This window comes from Chanodichthys erythropterus, chromosome 9 (assembly GCF_024489055.1).
Source record: "Chanodichthys erythropterus isolate Z2021 chromosome 9, ASM2448905v1, whole genome shotgun sequence".
NCBI lineage: Eukaryota > Metazoa > Chordata > Actinopteri > Cypriniformes > Xenocyprididae > Chanodichthys > Chanodichthys erythropterus.
In genome coordinates this window covers 3,721,971-3,743,828 of record NC_090229.1, presented here as the reverse complement: position 1 = coordinate 3,743,828, position 21,858 = coordinate 3,721,971, and the positions used below count along the sequence as shown (strand labels likewise).

Below are 21,858 nucleotides of genomic sequence, written 5' to 3'. Positions count from 1 at the left end.
CACCTAGGTTCCTAACTGATGACAAAGACTTAACCGAATATCCATCAAGTGTTAGACAGTATTCTAAGTTATTATGTGCAGAAAGTTTTGGTCCAATAATTAGAATCTCTGTTTTTTCTGAATTTAGTAGTAAGAAATTACTGGTCATCTAATTTTTTATATACATTCCATTAATTTTGTGAATTCGTAGGTTTAGTCAGGGTGCAAAGATATATAGAGCTGAGTATCATCAGCGTAACAATGAAAACTAACACCATGCTTCCTAATGATATCTCCCAAGGATAGCATGTACAGAGTGAAAAGCAATGGTCCTAGTACTGAGCCTTACTTATGCAGTGAATAATAACTAAAACAGAAAGGTAATTTATAAATTAACGTTAACCAAACACTAAAGACATTCATTAATTCATGATATTTTCAAAATGTAATGAGCAAATGGTAATGTACAACACTTGTAAAGCATAGGAATTAAAATAATAATCCCCACTATACACCCGAAAATCATAAAATTTTGCCCCACCACTTCTGAAGTTGTGGTTCCAGCCTTGTAGGGAAGCAAACTGATGTAACTAGAACCGTGATCTCCAGGAATACACTGGGCCTCATTCATGAATCTTTTGTAAATATGTGAGTAAATTCGGAGTTATGTAAAAAATGACCTGCTAAAAAAATGCCAGGTGCTCTTCTGGAAACAGCCAGATGGTGGCGCTTGCTATGATGATATACCAATATATGCCAGGCAGTAATCTGTTGCTAGTATATGGTTTTGCAGATAGTTTGTTTTATTAACAATTACTGAATATAAAAATGCAATAATATCATCACTTCACATCATTAACTTCTCCTTTGTTGTTCAGTCATACAGAGCGGATGATTGGTCTGTGTGGTATGTGTCCCGCCCCTCCACTGTGATTGAACGCCTGGGTAAAAAGTGACAGTGATGAGCGCTGCGTTTTACCTAAAGTTTTTTTTTTGTTTTTTTTTCATGTTACCTAATGTTGAACAGTTTTTCTCTTTTCTCACGGACAAACAAACAAACAAACAAATAAATACGACTTATCTTCTAAGCACTAACTAAAAATTTAGTTTTTTTTTAGCTTGTAGTATGAATATGTTAGCCTTAAGGTTATGAATAAGCTGGTGTGTTCCAAAACAATGACAAAATTCGCATTTAGAAGGTATAAGGATTCAAAACTTACAGTCTCGCATGGATCACAGATTTACATGACATCACATCACACTTCAGCTTCTCATCAAATCTTCTGTCCAATCAAATGCTCTCTAGAATCGGAAGTCCCGCCTCCTCCTACACTCTTACAGACGCGGAAGCTGTGGCTGAAATCAGTCATTTGACACGAAGTCCGTTTTCACGTTAGTGTCACATGAATTGCCGCAGCGCAAGCACAGTCTGCTCCGGTTCAGAGACACGAGAGCACGGAGCGGATCTTATGCACGAGTCGGCACAGACCAAAAAAGATATCAAACCCATTTGAATTCTGCACAGAATGCTGTATATTAAAGCGATATAAAGGACATTAGGAGGAGAAACGGTTAGAGATTAGAAGGAAACTGAGGTTTTACAGAGTCTAACGACTCTGGCCGAGCTGTAACATAAATGAAACGCTATTGGCTATTTTAAAAAAGAGGCGGGGCTGTTCGATATATCGCCCTGTCTTCCTGTTTCAGTTGAAATTATGTCAACACATTGAATAATGCTGCGTGCTCCAACACTCTTCGGTGGACCTTTTTAATAGTAGCTGAGGTTAAGTTATATCAGAGATTGTGTTGAAGCTGAAACATTTGGGAGATTTTGGTAAGGAGCAGGTGAAAATTTATTTTTTAAATTTTGAAAATACAAAGACTTTAATTAATCTGTAAATTTACGTCAGAACAGATTTATGAACGAATTACTCAAATATTCGTTCTGCTCACGTTTCATGAATGAGGCCCAATCCCTGTGTGAAAACATATCATTTGAGTTCTGCAGGTAATCTACTGTTTTATCTTTGGTTTGATCACTTTTTATGGGCTTTTAATCAATGGACTAATTTTAATTATCTGAATTTTCTTAATTATCCAGGTAGTCGTTAAATATTTTTTTGCATGCACAAAGCACTCAATATTAAATCTCAATACAGCTTTCATGTTCAATATGCCACATATTTGGTAGGCCATATTCAACCTAAGATGAAATAAGATGTTCCTGTTTTGTTTTGTTTTATTTGCAAGAAAAAAAATCAATCATTCAGATTAAATCATGAGTTGTGAACCCTCTGCATGTTAGTTTCATGTTTTGAATACAGATCCTGCCTTTTCCCCCATCCCTGTTCTTTTGTTAAAGCTGCAGTCCGCAACTTTTTTTGTGTTAAAAATTTATAAAAATTATATAATGGGAATATACAACATGAATACATTTTCCAAACCGTGTTTTTGTCTTATGGTACACTTATAATAAGTGTTTATATTCAGACTGGTAGGACTCGCCGCAGAGTATCACAGTAACTGCGTGACTCGCCATAGACATACACAGAGAAAAGTAGCTCTGGCTATAATGTTCCTCCGCAAGATCTGTTTATTAACTGCTAGAGGGCCAAAAATCATGGACAGCAGCTTTAAACCATATTTATTTCATATAAGATTAATCATATAGATTTATATCAGTGGCAAACATCATGCGCTTCATCAAAAGATTGTTTTTGTTATACTTTACAATAAGGTTTCATTAGTTAACGTGAGCTAACAATGAAAAATACTTTTACTAATAGGGCTATTCAAAAAACGATCTGTTAACATCATTTAATGGAACTGAGCAACCAGGAACTAACAATTAGCTATTCTTTATTAAAAATTAATAAATGTTAAAATACTGTAACAAATGTAGGTTACACTTTATTGTAGTTAGAGTTAGGGTAGAGTGTGTGATAGAGTTAGGGATTGATTTAGGGTTAGTTATTTGTAATTGTGCATAATTTACAATTATTACTATAGTGAGTACATGTAGTAACATGTAACTTCGTCACCTTAGAATAAAGTGTTACCCAAATGTATTGCTCATTGTTATTTAATGTTAGTTAATGCATTAATATTAAGTAATTTTGAGTTTGAGATCAACTTTACCAGGTGAACAGAATTATATAATAATTCAAGTAGAAGAATATACACATACAGAAAACAGTAATACTTATCTCTAGTTTTCCAACGTCTTGTTTGATTTTGTATTTTGTTTACTAAGGTGTACATTTCATTTTTGTTTAAACATTATTTTTGGTATAAAAGGATTAAATCAATTATAAGGTAGTGTATTAAAACGTTTGCTGTCGATGTTCTCTCTTCAATTAAAATAAATTTGTTGTTCATACTGGAATTTCCTGGCATCATATCATGTGATATCATTGATAACGTTTCATTGGATGTTTTCTGGCCAATACAAATCTGACACCTGTATAGACGAAGGTGGTTTGCTGCGGTAGATGGTGTTACAGGTGTTACATGGTGTTCAGCCATACACCAAATCAATTATAATCATCTTGACCAGACAAATACCACACATATTAGACAGGAAACAGGATACCACACTAAGCAGAAGATGGAATAAAATATCATCTCAGCTTTTGGGGAAGAATAATCATAATAATCATAGGCATACATTTTTCTTTTCCTAAAACACCACAAATATCTCAGCCTTTAAAAAATACTAGAAAACAAACACAGCTGATAAGCAATCATAATTAAGGGGACCATGACAACTACGGAGTGGTGGGAAACTGAACAAAGGAACCAATGAATATCAAATGAGTGACAACACTTAAAGACTCATATTTTATTTGTAAAGAGACATGTCCATTGTATAAATATATCATCTGCCACAAGACATTGTGCTTGGACCCAATGATCGCCTCAGGTTAAACGGCACAGTTTCATTCACCATCTGCTCGGATGCACAGATCTAGCTTCAACAGTAGGAGAGATCAATATATCAAAGAGAATACAGAAATGATCAGATGAAAAACAAGTACACTTCTATAATGTACTTAAAGTGCTCTATGTTCGTGCACTAATTTTTTACTTAATATATTAAAAATTCTACTTTAGTACTTCTTAAGATCATCTTAAGAACATCTAAGTGTGCTATTTTGAGACAGCATGAAATATGAACTAATATGTGCTTTTAATATACTATCTCTGTTTTTAAAAAATGTATTTAGTTACCAGTGGTAACTAAATACAATATCAGTAAACAGACAATCCTGCCTGTGTTAACACAAGCACTTTATACAAAACACAAGTTTAATCTTGCTAGTGTTCTTATGCTTTAGGCTTTACCAACATTCCAGCTGTAATAAGTCATAAAGCAGGTGCAGGTTTTCATGTTTTGAATATGTATTTTACCCTCCTTATTCTTTTCTTTAACCCCATGTGTATCATTATAATTCTTCGTAAATATTGTTATTGTTAGGTGACAAGAAATTATACAATAGATGTGTGTATTCTTTTGTTTTGTTATTTTAATGTTTGGAGGCTATATTATGTGAAGTCTATTGGACATCCTTTAGGGTTTATTTATTCTCCTGCTGTTTTGTTTAAATTTCAGGAGCACAAGGATTTTGTGTTGTTGTTGTTTTGTGTTGTTACTGTATTTGTAGCTTAACAACAATGTGTGACCACAGGCAGCGATGAGTCCTTCTCTTTAAAATGTTTGCAGGAAATATGAATATGTCTATGGAATATAAAGTGCTTCCTGTAGTGTATTGTTTCCAAAAACAACATTTGATAGTTTGGTGAAGGAAAAACATAATCTGCATCTTTGATAAAAAGAACATAAATAATAAAGTTAAACATGTTTCCTGTAAATGTTCTCTCTTCATTTAAAATGAAAATAATTTTGTTGTTGGACTGTTGTTGGAATTTTCCCAATTTCTGACGTCAAATCACCTGACATCCCTAATGACTTTTCATTGGATGTTTTTTCTGGCCAATAAAAATCTGACACGGTTGTACGTAATGTGTATATTGAGTGCCTTGTGTACCTCGTGTGCCATTTTGGGTGGACCTCGAGAAAGAGAAGGAATACTTTAATACTACAGATCAACTCTTGCTTCACCTAAACCTGCTGCAGTTATGCCACCTGTGAACACCCCAGCAAACCTGCCGGTTTGGTCTGCAAGGCAGGGGTTTTCATCAGTTTGTGAGTATATTTCATTTATAGCTGACATCTGTTCAGTTGTCTCTGACATTTGTCAGCTCTGGTCAAATGGGTACAGCCCCATAATTCTCAGTTCAGTTCTGCGCAAAACTGGTCCAGTTCTTGCTCGGATGCTGATTCTATTCAGCGGCAGTGAAGAAGGAGCTGGTCGACCTTTATAAAAAACGAATAATCTGTGAATCTGAGTCTGTCACCTAATGGAGAAGAAGATCCCTACAGACAACACAACATGCTTTCTGCATGTATTTTATACATTGTGAATCTGAGTCTGTCACCTAATGGAGAAGAAGATCCCTACAGAAAACACAACATGCTTTCTGCATGTATTTTATACATTGTGAATCTGAGTCTGTCACCTAATGGAGAAGAAGATCCCTACAGAAAACACAACATGCTTTCTGCATGTCTTTTTATACATTGTGAATCTGAGTCTGTGAATAGACTCTGACACCTATTGGAAACAAACTTAACAAAAACATTGCTTAATTTAAAATAAAAAATATGAATAAACATACTTTTTTGTGTTTTTATTTACCCAAATGACTAAGTATTTATGGAAAACTTTGCAAAAGTTAAAACGGAATAAATTCAGGTAGGTTTTTGGAGAACAGATGATATGACGGTAAGTAGAATAAGAATGAAAGATGATTTTATCCAAACTGTGGAACAAAAGACAAACATGTGTGCAAACCCAGATCCATCACTCGCTATCACGGGGAAGTAACAATGCTTCATTTCATCAACTTTAATGAACATTTGCACATAATGTGTTTCTCAGCATGTATGAATTAGGTGTGTGTGTCTTGTTTCTGCTTCAGTGACGTGGAACATTATCGACGGGAACCTTCCAGAAGCTTCTGTGAGTCATCGACAGACATCACAAAACATCTGAAGAGCATTAAGCTGGAGACCAGATACTGTAACTAAACCCATGATAAAGGTGAGATCAGTGATATCTGGTTTATTCTGTGGGATTTGTGTTTGTTTTCTGTTTTCCAGCTGACATTGAGGAGCTTCTGGAGCAGCTGGTTGAAGAGTCAGTCGCCTTTTTCAACAGAAAAAGAAGCTGGTTGATTTCTGTATTTTAACCTTCCGGAGCCGAATTTGTTTATGATGGATAGATGTGGATGGAGACGATTTCTTCGGCTCATTCTTGTTAACGCATACTGCCATTATAAAGCTCGGATGCATCAGGATGTTTATTAATATTTCTCCAAATGTCTTCATCAGAAAAAAGCAAGTCATATACATCTAGGATGGCTTGAGGGTGAGTAAAGCTTGGGGCAAGTTTCATTTGAAAGTGAACTAATCCTTTAAACAGCATGTAAAAAATGTTAATAAATTAAATGTCAACCCAGGACGAGCTATAAGACTGTGAAGCTTTGGGGGTGTTGATAGACTCGATCTACTCCGTCTGTGTTTGATCATCATTCTGAATCCCATACGGATTCAGAATTTTGTTTAAAATGTTGCCTTTTTTTAATGAAACTACCCAAAGTGTTGATAATAAAGTATTCATAAAGCTATTGTGTATATAACTATATAACAATAAATTGTTTTCTGTCTTTTGTTCGCTTTTCTAATAAAACTTAATATATTAAAGCGTTTTTGGTGTTTCCATGGTTTCTACAAAAAGGTATGACGCCATTCTCTGATGTTGTGGTTTTCTTGCTCTCCAAAACATCTTCCACCTCAAGAACTATAAATGCTGTGCTTTTTAAAATCCCTAATGATGCACACTATCTCTCTTTTTTTATGCACATTTTAATTCTAATGTGTTCATTGTTACATTATTGCATCAATTGCTTTATTTAGCAGTGTCAACACATTTCTTGTTTGCATCAATATACACACATTTTATATTGTACATTTTATCTGAATTTTTAATCTTCATATTTAGCACTTAGACACGACAATGCTCTTTTGCCCCAGCACCCATATTAACCCACACACATAATGAAACATATATCATCTTTACAGGATGTGGTACACGAGTGCACAGTATGTGTTATTGTTACCTTATGAAAACTTCATAGCACACATGAAAATTTATAGTCCTTCAGAACATCATGAGGGCGAGCAAAAGATGACAGAATTCACATGTTTTTGTGAACTGTTTCTTTGTCTTGATCATGCATAGCAGATCAATGCATAGCAGAACAAACCAAAAAAAAAGTCTGCCAAGAACTTTAAACTTAAAAGCCTAAACGCTCTTGTTTTCTGATACCTACTAACAGGTGTGTAAAGACGAAAGATTCACTGGTTGTGTTGGTTTCTGCTCCTGAGGCTACGAACTTTGGCCAGATATGCCTCGATATCACAGGGAAGTAACAGTTAAATTTCTTTAACAATATTTAATTGATTTTAATGAATATTTGGCACATTGTGTGTCCACGCATGCATGAATGAGGTGTGTGTGTCTTGTTTCTGCTTCAGTGACGTGGAACATTATTGACTGTAACTTTCCAGAAGGTCTTGAAGAGCATTACTAATATTTTGTGGGATTTGTGTGTGTGTTTTCTAGCTGACATCAGGAATCATCTGGAGCAGCTGGTTGAAGAGATTGTCGGTTCTCTCTTCTAAGTCTTCTACCAGCATGAGTTTGATTTGGAGATTACCAATATCTCAAGCATTATAAAGTCCTAGAAAAGCTCTAATGCACAAACCAGCTTAGATACCATCATCCTTTTCAGTCCCTAATTTAACAATCCCTTTTTACTGTCATTAGTATTCAAACCACTATCCAACAAAATACTACAATGACTCAAAGACACTTCAGTACATATAAGCACAATATGAAATAAACATTCCCATTACAACCCAGTCACACTAACCAGTGTTCAAGACAATCCCACCTGTTTCAACAAAAGCACTTCATACAAAACAAAAGTTTAACGTCGTTATGCCTTAGGTATAAAAATACTGCAATAACTCATGAACCAGCTGCACGTTTTCACACTTTGACAGGATCTTTGTTAACTCCCTGTATTTTATCTTCCCTGTTTTTTCTTAAACCCCATTTATATCACATAATTTGGCGAACAGATGATAGCAAAGATAGGCTAAATTTCCTCATGAAAAGACTGATATTAGTTGACAAGAAATTGTAAATGCATTTTTCTTTGGTTATTTATTTTAATATTTGGCAGCTACATTATGTAAAATATACTGGACATCCTTAGAGTTTATTTATTCTATTTTCTCTGTTTAGGTTTCAAAAGCACAAGGTTTATATTTTTTTTTTTTTAAGTTACTGTTATTTTAAATACAGTAATCTAAGATTAATCTAAGCTTCACTGCGTATATTAATACTTTCCCCTCACCAATGAATGCCATGAGCCAACTAAAGAGTTCAATGATCAAACTTTCTTCAGAGGTTTATTGCTTTAGACTTTGGACAATGAACTATTGCCATATTTGATGAAGCATAATGAGCAAAATAACGTCTTATTTTACACCCAAGCTGTGTCCGAAACCGCTCCCTATCCACTATATAGTCCACTATATCGGCTGTCGGACATTTTGTAGTGGTGTCCGAATTCTGAGTGAGTGACTTAATTCCCTACATTCGTTCACTACTTTTTACCCACAATTCTCTCTGATTTCGAGTGTACACCACCTCATCTGTGAGCATGAGAGTTTATAACAAACTAAAAAAACTTTATTAAAAAGAGTAAATACATGAAATAATATAAACTTGTTAATGTGTTTATTTTTTGTTTACAGTATTTTATAGTATTTATTGATTATGAACACATATTAAGCATGACAAACCAATTATACAAAGCTGGCACGGAGGCATGTATGATTACAAAATAAAGTCATTATGATTGTTATTGTTATTAACATTATTTTATAATGTAAGGAACATGTAGGATAAAATTGTTTTATCGTGTCGAGCCGTTTCTGCGACAGCTCCAGTTCTCCGACGCACAGTGTATACATCAGTGTCCAAATTCACTCACTTCATTTCGTTCACTCCATGCAGATAGTGCACTCAAATGCCATACACTATATAGGGAATAGTGAATGAGTGAACGAAATGAAAATCTGACATGTCTGAAGACACACCCCATTAAAATAGATTATATTGACCTGAATTTCCTTGTCTCTCTCATTTTGGGGGAGTGTTGCGTAGACTTGTGCCGATATTCGGTAATGCGATAAATCGCGATAATGAATATGCACGATATTGTAATCGTGGGCACTTCAGAATACCGTAAATAGTAATTTATTACCAATTATTAATTTTTTATAAGGCAATTAAGAATACTTTACCCATCAGTCGTATAAAATGTACAACACCGCTGTATTCTGCGTCAAAAGGACACGCGCTCAGATGTAAACAATCCCAACGTGCACGAGAAGCACATGACGGAACGAGTGAAGGAGACGAGCTGAATGAAAGTGCGCGTTCACTCTCTGACAGCAGAGGGCGCTGATGGAACAGCAGAAATGCAGCGGTTACCACGGAAACCGTGCAAACAAAGCAACTGCGCTGGTGAAGTTTTTAAAATGCTTCAAAAAGCCATTCATTTTTTTGTAATCTCAGTGTTGTTCATCACAGCACCAAATACTGAATACTTAAAAAAGACTTAAAAGGATATTTATTTTCAAACCTAAACATTGTTATATTTTAATCTGGACTACAACATTCCCTAATGATTAGAAATGTTCTGATTATTTGATATTGTTCAGTAAAACTTTGAAAACATACAGCTTCATTAGTTAACGTGTTAATTCATTATCACTAAACTGACAATAAAAATACTTAGGCTATAAAGTATTAATTATTATTAATTAATGTTAATTTCTTAGTTACTATTTAATAACATTACTAAAATCAAAATAACTTATTTAATGGACCTGAGATAAAACTAACAATGATCAGTTGTGTTTCTAAACAAAAAATAACACTTTCTGTAACAAATGTAGCTATTGCTCAATCTTAGTTAATGCATTAAATAGAGTAAAGTGTTATCTGTTGTTCTTTATAGCCTAATTCTTTTGCATTTTAATCTGTTTGAAAATTTCAGTCAGAGTTGTTTTTGTTTTATTACAAAAAGAGTTCTTAAACCTGTTAAACTGACAAAAATGGTTTTGCAACTTATTTTAATATCGTTATAATACCGTATACCGTGATAAAAGCTTCATCAATTAATCGCAACATGAAAATTTGATACCGTCACATGCCTAGTGTTGCGATAGAGAAGCAGCAGGTTCATCCTGTCTCTTATTATCATTTGTGGTAGCCGAAATATTCCTGCATGGTCATTGTATGTATTTATGACATTTCTTTGGCTATATTGGATTTGGAACAGTCTGTTCCTGTGTTAAACTGGATACAACTGTGTTCATTTATTTTTAAAATAACTTCGGCTGTAAATAGCTTGGTTCAGATATTTCAAAGATATCGTTCTCAACAGTGCAATGATTCAGTAACACAAGACAACAATGTGCTGACAATATTCTGCCTCGTTTTATATATATATATATATATATATATATATATATATATATATATATATATATATATATATATATATATATATATATATATACAACACTGGTTCAGCTGTATTTGACATAGTTCAGGTATTCTCTTTTGTTTTTAGCTGGGCACAACTGGGTTCAGCTGTATTAAAAATATTTTCAAATGGAAAAAGCTTGGTTAAGATATTAAAAGAATATCGTTCTCAGCTATAGCTATAGTGACTCAGTAAAGCAAGAAACGAAACAAATTGAAACTATATGGATCCTCGGTTTATTTTATTAGCTATATTTAACTTGAGAAAACTGGGTTTAGATTTTGTTCAGATTTTCAGAAGATAATTCAGAAAATTATCCCCAACTACGCTGTGGGTCAAGAACACAAGACAATAAAGTTGAAGACAATATAGAACAGTATGCTAAATGAGGCAAAGCAATGATAGTTTGATGACGCACCATGATTTTCAGCCTTATCAAGATATACCCTTATATTTTGTCACACGTAGGCTAACACGTGCTGACGGGAATTGGAAAGTGATTATGATTTTTACTATGATTTTTTTTTTGTTTTTTAATCCGGAACAAAAAAACTCCCTGTTTTGCGTGCTGACGAAAATAGGAAAGCGATCGTACAGCAGCCACGCTTGAGATACGTGCCGATGGAAATTGGTCATGCATGTTGACCTGATTTAATGATGGAACCATAACAGTATTGTTCTTTCTTTTATAACAACCTTGAATGCATAACAAATAAAAAAAAATAAAAGAGATAAAAAAAACATTCTTCGTAGTGTGTGTTTTATTTGAGTAATTGCTGTGTGAGACACTTCTCTAGTGCGATCCAGCTGTCAGTGTTTGTAATTCGTATCTCTGAGTGGAAACTTTAATGTGACTGACATAATAAAATAAAACAGAAGAGAGAAGATCCAAATTCATTTATCTTTCTACAGAGATGCCATGTGAAGGGTCGTTTTACAGCTGAATTTCTAGAAAGTTCCATTGCATGAATGTTCTTGTGCCATTGAGATTCATTGAAAACATTTCAGATTGAAAATCTCTTCCTTTGGCGGTTGCTGTCGTCCTGTTACTGTAACTCATAAGATGTTTGGATGGAAGGCAGTCAGTGTTTATTGTGGTTTGCCTCACTATCCGTGTTATCCATTTTATTGGTATGAATGTAGAAGGGAAGTGAAATTGCAGGTAACACTTTAGGGTCTTTTAACTTGCTTATTAGCATGCATATGACTTGAATATTGGCTGTTTATTAGTGATTAAGCATACATTCTACATTCTTAATCCTACCCAATACCTAAACTTAACAACTATCTTACTAAATATTAATAAGCAGTAAATTAGGAGTTTCTTGAGGGAAAAGTCTTAGTTAATAGTTTATGTGTTCCCTATACTTAAGTGTTACCAAATTGAATTTGCCTGCAAACACTTTCATTCCTGGCTAAACAATGTATTTTTTCTTGTTGTGAACATTTACTTTCTTTACAATATATTAGGATAAGACAGGATAACTTTAGTAGGGTGAGTTAAATCAAATGCCTGAATGATCAGCAAAGATGTCCAGACTGTCTCCTCTCTGGGTAAAGATGCTGAGGTCTCCATGTCGTCCAGATGCTGATGCTCCACTTCATCGAGAAAGGTTCACTTTTCTTTTTTCTTAATTTATGTAACATTGATTTGGTGCCATCCTAAAAAATCATTCATATTATGTTCTCCTCTCCAGTAAATGCGCTATATTCCATTTTTTTTTTTTTTTCTGAAAAACTACTGCTTAAGTAAACTTGATGGGAGCATGTTGAATTGTCCCAGGGCAGGTGTGCTCCTGCATGATCCGTTTGACCTTTTATACTGCTATACTGTAAGCAAAATCGATGAATGGACTGGTGTGACGTAACTTTGAACTTTTTGGAAATGTTAAACAAAACCAAGACCTACCAAACAAAAATCCAAAGTAAAATGGTTTAATTGTGGAAGGATGGGTCTCATGCCTACACCGGCTTTAAAGCATCCAGACAAAAGCTCAGAGAAGGGTGGACTATCTGGAAACAGGAGAAATCATTTGGATGCAAACATACCATCTGCAAGACCCTTAACTAGAATACGTGTCAATGGCATTCTTAAATATCAGAGAGATTCGTCAGATCGCTGTGACAAGTCCTCAACCCAGCAAAAGTCCAGGGGACGTCAGGGGTCGGGTTCTTATAGTGGCCCTCGTCTGACCAGCCTGGTGAAGATTGTCCAGTTAGAATATACATGTTAGCTGGGGTTAGAGAGCTAACATGTAGAAATGATTGTAGAAAAAAGGAGGGTCCCACTTTATATTAAGTGGCCTTAACTACTATGTACTTACATCAAAAAACAAGTTCAATGTACTTATTGGGTTCATATTGAATTTCAAAATACTTTTGCTGCTATTGAGGTGGATACGGGTAAGGTTAGGGAAAGCTTTGGTGGTATGGGTAGGTTTAAGGGTAGGGTTAAGGGTGTAATTATAGATGTAATTACATAAACTAATTACAAATGTCATTACATGCAGGTGTTTTTAAAATATAAGTACAATGTAAAAACATGTATGTACACATTAAGTGCATTGTATCAAATTATTAATTTAAATGTAAGTACATAGTAGTTAAGGCCACTTAATATAAAGTGGGACCAAAAGGAGTTATGCTGCATTAAAGGGATAGTTTGCCCAAATATGACTATTCTGTCATTATTTTCCCACCTTCGTGTCAGTCCAGTCTGAAATGATTTCTTCTGTGGAGAAGATTTTTTAAAGACATTGGGCTCCATTGACTTATTGTTTGGAATATCTTTTGTGGTCCACAGAAGAAAGTAAGTCCACCAGAGAAGGAATAAATCCACCATGATTATATGATTATATTTGTCCTCTAAATACAGAGAGATGAAGTGAAACTGTTTTGGTGAAAATCATGTTTTCTGCGTGAAATAATTTGCACACAGATTTTGGGCCCTATCATACACCTGGAGCAATGCGACACCAGGTGCGACACAAGAGTTTTTTTGCTAGTTTCAGCTTGACGCAGTTATCATTTTCACATCCAGGACATCCATTTTCACAATAGCAAATGCAATTGTGCCCATCTCTTCGTCCTTCAGCTTGCTGGTCTGAAAATAAGGTGCATTGTTGGCGTGCTGCTATTTTGAGGCAACTGAAAATGACTGCGCCATTGACCAACCAAAACCTGCTCTAAAGTCAATGGCGCAGTCATTTTTGTAATTTAAGGGGCACGTTGCAAAGTTGCAATTTTTATTTTTATTTTAAATATTATATGATCAGTAAGTACTGAAGCTTGTTTATGCCATGAAATATATCTCACAATTCTGACTTATAAAGTCAGAATTGAGTGATATAAAGTCAGAATTGAGTGATATAAAGTTGGAATTGCGAGATATAAAGTCAGAATTGCGAGTTATAAAGTCGGAATTGCGAGTTATAAAGTCAGAATTGCGAGTTATAAAGTCAGAATTGCGAGTTATAAAGTCTGAATCGCGAGTTATAAAGTCGGAATCGCGAGTTATAAAGTCAGAATCGCGAGTTATAAAGTCGGAATCGCGAGTTATAAAGTCGGAATCGCGAGTTATAAAGTCAGAATTGCGAGTTATAAAGTCTGAATTGCGAGTTATAAAGTCAGAATTGCGAGTTATAAAGTCAGAATTGCGAGTTATAAAGTCAGAATTGCGAGATATAAAGTCAGAATTGCGAGTTACAAAGTCAGAATTGCGAGTTACAAAGTCAGAATTGCGAGTTACAAAGTCAGAATTGCGAGTTACAAAGTCGGAATTGCGAGTTATAAAGTCGGAATTGCGAGTTAAAAAAGTCAGAATTGCGAGTTATAAAGTCAGAATTGCGAGATATAAAGTCAGAATTGCGAGTTATAAAGTCGGAATTGCGAGTTAAAAAGTCAGAATTGCGTGATATAAAGTCAGAATTGCGAGTTATAAAGTGGGAATTGCGAGTTATAAAGTGGGAATTGCGATTTATAAAGTCGGAATTGCGAGTTATAAAGTGGGAATTGCGAGTTATAAAGTGGGAATTGCGAGTTATAAAGTGGGAATTGCGAGTTATAAAGTGGGAATTGCGAGTTATAAAGTCAGAATTGCGAGTTATAAAGTCAGAATTGCGAGTTATAAAGTCTGAATTGCGAGTTATAAAGTCTGAATCGCGAGTTATAAAGTCAGAATCGCGAGTTATAAAGTCGGAATCGCGAGTTATAAAGTCGGAATTGCGAGTTAAAAAAGTCAGAATTGCGAGTTAAAAAAGTCAGAATTGCGAGTTAAAAAAGTCAGAATTGCGAGTTATAAAGTCGGAATTGCGAGTTAAAAAGTCAGAATTGCGAGTTATAAAGTGGGAATTGCGAGTTATAAAGTGGGAATTGCGAGTTATAAAGTGGGAATTGCGAGTTATAAAGTGGGAATTGCGAGTTATAAAGTCGGAATTGCGAGTTATAAAGTGGGAATTGCGAGTTATAAAGTGGGAATTGCGATTTATAAAGTCAGAATTGCGAGTTATAAAGTCGGAATTGCGAGTTATAAAGTGGGAATTGCGATTTATAAAGTCAGAATTGCGAGTTATAAAGTCAGAATTGCGAGTTATAAAGTGGGAATTGCGAGTTATAAAGTCGGAATTGCGAGTTAAAAAAGTCAGAATTGCGAGTTATAAAGTCAGAATTGCGAGATATAAAGTCAGAATTGCGAGTTATAAAGTCAGAATTGCGAGTTATAAAGTCAGAATTGCGAGTTATAAAGTCTGAATTGCGAGTTATAAAGTGGGAATTGCGATTTATAAAGTCAGAATTGCGAGTTATAAAGTGGGAATTGCGAGTTATAAAGTGGGAATTGCGAGTTATAAAGTGGGAATTGCGAGTTATAAAGTGGGAATTGCGAGTTATAAAGTCAGAATTGCGAGTTATAAAGTGGGAATTGCGAGTTATAAAGTGGGAATTGCGATTTATAAAGTCAGAATTGCGAGTTATAAAGTCGGAATTGCGAGTTATAAAGTGGGAATTGCGATTTATAAAGTCAGAATTGCGAGTTATAAAGTCAGAATTGCGAGTTATAAAGTGGGAATTGCGAGTTATAAAGTCGGAATTGCAAGTTATAAAGTCGGAATTGCGAGTTATAAAGTGGGAATTGCGATTTATAAAGTCAGAATTGCGAGTTATAAAGTCGGAATTGCGAGTTATAAAGTCGGAATTGCGAGTTATAAAGTCAGAATTGCGAGTTATAAAGTGGGAATTGCGATTTATAAAGTCAGAATTGCGAGTTATAAAGTCGAAATTGCGAGTTATAAAGTCGGAATTGCAAGTTATAAAGTCAGAATTGCGAGTTATAAAGTCGGAATTGCGAGTTATAAGCAGTATTTTTTTTAATTTAAGGGGCACGTTAGTAATATGCGCCTATAGGCGGGTGCACAATATGCATACACTTATTAGTGAATGAGATCCATCTTTTCTTATTGGCTTATCAATTTTTGGCTTTATTTGCTGCTGTTTTATGTAATGTAGATTTATATTGTTACACCTGAACTCTCGTTGTTTATAGCTGTTTCATCACTTACCAAAGCAGCTTCATCAGTTGTGTGATCATGACCTGCATCCCAAAAGATCCACTAAATTATGTTTTATTAATGTAATTCCGGAGGAACAAATCAAATAAGCTACACAATCATTTCGTCATCTCATTACGTCATCTCAACCAGCTGTCAACAATCTGTAATCAACATATCTACCCAATCGGCATGAGTTCAGGCCTATATATAATCACAGTCAAACTCACCCAAGGATCCTTGACAGTTTCCAGAATCCCTCCACCACCCCGTCTCCTCACACTCTCAGGGTTACTTCATATAACCTAAAGGGGGGGGGGGGGGGTTCTTCGAGCTTGGAGCCCTCTCCCCGGACAGCACGCCAAATACGTTTATCAATTAATTTACCTGACTTATTTGTAAGTGTGAACTCTTGAAATATGCATTTAATTAACTATTTCTAACTGAACACAAAGCTTTTGATAAGAACCACAAGAGAGAGAGAGAGAGCGAGATTCATTGGTAGTGAGTGAAAGAGGAGGAGGAGGAGAGAAGAAGAGGACCGAGTCTTGTTTTCTCAGTAGATGCAGCATCTCTCTGGAGAAGAAGTCGTTCCTCTTACTGGATCATCCAGCATCTCAGTGAGTGACATTTCATTGATCTGCTCTCAAATAAGTAGACTTGATCTCACTTCTCTCAAACTTTCTCCAGGATTTTGTTGAGACGGCTGAAATGGGAAACACCACGATGGATAACAGCACCTTGACACATCCCGATAGAAACTCCTCAATGCCGGAGAACTCGCTGGAGGTTCAGCTGGTCACCATATCTCTGTCGCTGCTGATCTGTGGGGTGGGAATCGCTGGGAACGTCATGGTGGTTTTGGTGGTGATCCGTACCAAGCATATGATGACTGCAACCAACTGTTACCTGGTGAGTCTGGCAGTGGCCGATCTGACAGTTCTGCTGGCCGCCGGCTTGCCCAACATCTCCGAGGTCGTGGCTTCGTGGATCTACGGCTACGCCGGCTGCGTTTGCATCACGTACCTGCAGTACCTGGGCATCAACGTCTCGTCTTGCTCCATCACAGCCTTCACCATCGAGCGCTACATCGCCATCTGCCACTCCATCAAAGCCCAGTTCATCTGCACCGTGTCACGAGCCAAGAAGATCATCGCCTGCGTTTGGCTCTTCACGTCTCTGTACTGCATCATGTGGTTCTTCCTGGTGGACACAAATGAGACGGTTTATGCTAATGGCGTCGTGGTCCGGTGTGGATATCGGGTGTCCAGGAACCTCTATATGCCCATATACTTCCTGGACTTTACCTTGTTTTATGTCGTTCCTCTCGTCGTGGCTTTGGTTCTGTACGGTCTGATCGCTAGGATTTTGTTTCAGGACCCACTGCCGATGAATCTGTCAGAGCAGAGGTTCTCCGTCCATCAGGGCCGACGGCAGAGTTCAGTGAAGGTGTCCTGTAAAACAAACAGTGCGACATCCAGAAAACAGGTTTGATCTGTCTATCATCTAAATTCTAGAAATAGAAAAAATGAAAGAAATTAAGAAAAACTATAAAAAATGAGTTGCAATTTTTTTTTAATTACTTTTTCTTTTCTTTTTTTTGTCTGGCCAAAAGGGCACAAAATTCCTCAGACTTACATTGAAGGAGGAATTGCAAGTTATAAAGTCGGAATTGCGAGATATAAAGTCGGAATTGCGAGTTATAAAGTCAGAATTGCGAGATATAAAGTCGGAATTGCGAGATGTAAAGTCGGAATTGCGAGATATAAAGTCAGAATTGCAAGATATAAAGTCGGAATTGCGTGATATAAAGTCAGAATTGCATGATATAAAGTCGGAATTGTGAGTTATAAAGTCGGAATTATGAGATATAAAGTCGGAATTGCGATTTATAAAGTCAGAATTGCGAGATGTAAAGTCGGAATTGCGAGATATAAAGTCAGAATTGCGTGATATACAGTCAGAATTGCGAGATATAAAGTCAGAATTGCGAGATATAAAGTCAGAGTTGTGAGTTATAAAGTCAGAATTGCGAGATATAAAGTCGAAATTGCGAGATATAAAGTCAGAATTGCGAGATATAAAGTCAGAATTGCGTGATATAAAGTCAGAATTGTGAGATATAAAGTCAGAATTGCGTGATATAAAGTCAGAGTTATAAAGTCAGAATTGCGAGATATAAAGTCGGAATTGCGAGATATAAAGTCGGAATTGCGAGTTATAAAGTCGGAATTGCGAGATATAAAGTCAGAATTGCGTGATATAAAGTCAGAATTGCGAGATATAAAATCGAAAAAACAATCCTTTTTGTGAGTTTATATCGTGCAATTCTGACTTTATAAGATGCAATTGCGAGTTTATATAATTTTGTGTTTATAGTTACCTTTTTTTTTAAATTACTTTTTCTTTCTTTTTTTTTTTCTGGAAAAAAAGGGCAAAAAATTCTCAGATTTACATTGAAGGAGGGATCCGAGTTATTTTGAGACCAGCGGTGCTTTCACACATTTCCTAAGAGTAATGCAATCATGTGTGTCTTACACAAAACAAATGCAGCAGCTCACACTTCCCTTCTCATGTTTGCGTTACAGGTCACAAAGATGCTGGCGGTGGTGGTGGTTCTGTTCACTCTCCTCTGGATGCCGTACCGGACTCTGGTGGTGGTGAATTCCCTCATGGACCCGCCGTATCTCAACACCTGGTTCCTGCTCTTCTGTCGCATGTGCATTTACACCAACAGCGCTGTCAACCCCATCATCTACAACGCCATGTCGCAGAAGTTCCGCGCTGCTTTTAAGAGGCTCTGCGAGTGTAAACGCAGGTCAGATCAGGGCCGAGCTGGAAAATGCACCGTAAGTGTTTACTACAGCGTCATAAAAGAATTCTCCGGTGAAAACAACGCACAGAGAGCAGAGAAGAAACACGATGGTATGAAGACAGACACGCTTGATCTGAGCACATTAATGTCAGGAGCCTCTGATTCATGAAAAGTGAAAATAAGAAATAAAAATAAAAAGTTGCAACTTCATTTTTATTTTTATCTTAAATATTATATGATCAGTAAGTACTGAAGCTTGTTTATGCCATGAAATATATCTCACAATTCTGACTTATAAAGTCAGAATTGCGAGATATAAAGTCGGAATTGCGTGATATAAAGTCGGAATTGCAAGATATAAAGTCAGAATTGCGTGATATAAAGTCAGAATTGCGTGATATAAAGTCGGAATTGCAAGATATAAAGTCGGAATTGCGTGATATAAAGTCGGAATTGCAAGATATAAAGTCAGAATTGCGTGATATAAAGTCGGAATTGCGTGATATAAAGTCGGAATTGCAAGATATAAAGTCAGAATTGCGTGATATAAAGTCGGAATTGCAAGATATAAAGTCAGAATTGCGAGATATAAAGTCGGAATTGCGTGATATAAAGTCGGAATTGCAAGATATAAAGTCAGAATTGCGTGATATAAAGTCGGAATTGCGTGATATAAAGTCGGAATTGCAAGATATAAAGTCAGAATTGCGTGATATAAAGTCGGAATTGCAAGATATAAAGTCAGAATTGCGTGATATAAAGTCAGAATTGCGTGATATAAAGTCGGAATTGTGTGATATAAAGTCGGAATTGCAAGATATAAAGTCGGAATTGCGAGATAAAGTCAGAATTGTGTGAAATAAAGTCAGAATTGCGATTTATAAAGTCAGAATTGCGAGATATAAAGTCAGAATTGCGTGATATAAAGTCAGAATTGCAATTTATAAAGTCGGAATTGTGAGATGTAAAGTCAGAATTGCGATTTATAAAGTTGGAATTGCGAGATATAAAGTCGGAATTGCGAGATAAAGTCAGAATTGTGTGAAATAAAGTCAGAATTGCGATTTATAAAGTCAGAATTGCGAGATATAAAATCAGAATTGCGTGATATAAAGTCAGAATTGCGTGATATACAGTCAGAATTGCGTGATATAAAGTCAGAATTGAGATATAAAGTCAGAATTGCGATTTATGAAGTCAGAATTGCGATTTATAAAGTTGGAATTGCTAGATATAAAGTCGGAATTGCGATATATAAAGTCGGAATTGCAAGATATAAAGTCGGAATTGCGTGATATAAAGTCAGAATTGCGTGATATAAAGTCAGAATTGAGATATAAAGTCAGAATTGCGATTTATGAAGTCAGAATTGCGAGTTATAAAGTTGGAATTGCGAGATATGAAGTCAGAATTGCGAGATATGAAGTCAGAATTGCGAGATATAAAGTCAGAATTGCGAGATATAAAGTCAGAATTGCGATTTATAAAGTTAGAATTGCAAGTTATAAAGCCAGAATTGAGATATAAAGTCAGAATTGCGATTTATAAAGTCAGAATTGCGAGTTATAAAGTCAGAATTGCGAGTTATAAAGTCAGAATTAAGATATAAAGTCAGAATTGTGATTTATAAAATCAGAATTGCGAGATATAAAGTCAGAATTGCGAGAAAAACAGTCAGAATTGCAAGTTATGAAGTCAGAATTAGGTGATATAAAATCAGAATTGAGATATAAAGTCAGAATTGCGAGATAAATATTTGCAATTACCTTTTTTAGTTTTTTATTTAGTGGTGGAAACAAGCTTCCATAAGTAAGTCATTGTAACTTACATTACTTTAAAGGTGATAGAGAGGATTTTTTCGTCGACTGAGAATCCAAAGACTGTTAGTGAGTTTTTGAAATGAGCGCATGCGTAAGAACAGCCCCCCTCCTTCACAGCTCATTTCAAAGGAATGCACGAGTATTGGAACACGAGTGTTTACCACCGTCATTCGCTGTGTCGTGTTAGTGGATTCATTATGTCGGACTCACCGCAGGTAACTCATAATCTGCAGTTGTTACTCCTGTCTCCTGACAAAAACATTGCATGCGGCGCCTGTGGAGTGTAGAAAGTTACTGGAGAGCGCAGCCGCGCTCGTCTCTCACAAGGAACAGTGGCTTTCATTCATTTTTGTATACAGATTGTATAGAAATTTTGCATATAAATTGAATTATCATACATCAGTGTGGTTGTTGTGATCGATCCAGTAAATGTTGACAGCGCTGTATTCATAAATGTGAGAAATAATTTAATTATTCAGCTCTTTGTGTGTTGGCATGTCTCTGTTAATGTTAAAGTATGAATAAAACATTCGAGGGAACCGTATCAGGAGGAATCAAATTTGCATTGTTTTTTAAAATACGAGTTTATTGTATTAGGAAAATAAAATATTACTTTTAAAATGGAAAACCTCCTTCCAAGACATAAAATAAAACCTTTTTTTTTTTAGGTTTTAAGTTACGTATGTTTGATAGTACTTTAAATTTTAGGAAACACTGGATACTTCATAATATGAACTCTTTAAACATCTCAAAAGAAATGTGTTTTAATGAAATGCAATACTGTATTTTAAATGTTACTAGCGATAGATAAAGAAACAAGGGTTTGGTTTAATTGTCAAATAAAAAGAGCCTCTTCCTCTCACACTGTATTTATGATATAAACTGTTTATTGCCCTTCAATCTCTGTTTTGCTGTGATTGGAAAGAGTTATTGAACACTGTAATTTTCA

The 21,858-nt window shown here is 35.6% G+C and overlaps 1 protein-coding gene across 1 annotated transcript; it reads left to right on the top strand.

The window, feature by feature from the left end:
- Positions 1-16,985: 16,985 nt before the first annotated feature.
- On the top strand, positions 16,986-19,258 carry LOC137027419 (thyrotropin-releasing hormone receptor). Its single transcript, XM_067395604.1, has 2 exons — positions 16,986-17,762; positions 18,863-19,258. The coding sequence occupies exons 1-2, from the start codon at positions 16,986-16,988 to the stop codon at positions 19,256-19,258; spliced, it is 1,173 nt and encodes a 390-aa protein (XP_067251705.1).
- The last annotated feature ends 2,600 nt before the right edge of the window (positions 19,259-21,858 follow it).

Coding starts and splice junctions, on each gene's coding strand:
- LOC137027419 (XM_067395604.1), top strand. CDS start 16,986: ATGGGAAACACCACGATGGATAACAGCACCTTGACACATCCCGATAGA. Junction 17,763..18,862: donor GTGCGACATCCAGAAAACAG/GTTTGATCTGTC, acceptor TTTGCGTTACAG/GTCACAAAGATGCTGGCGGT.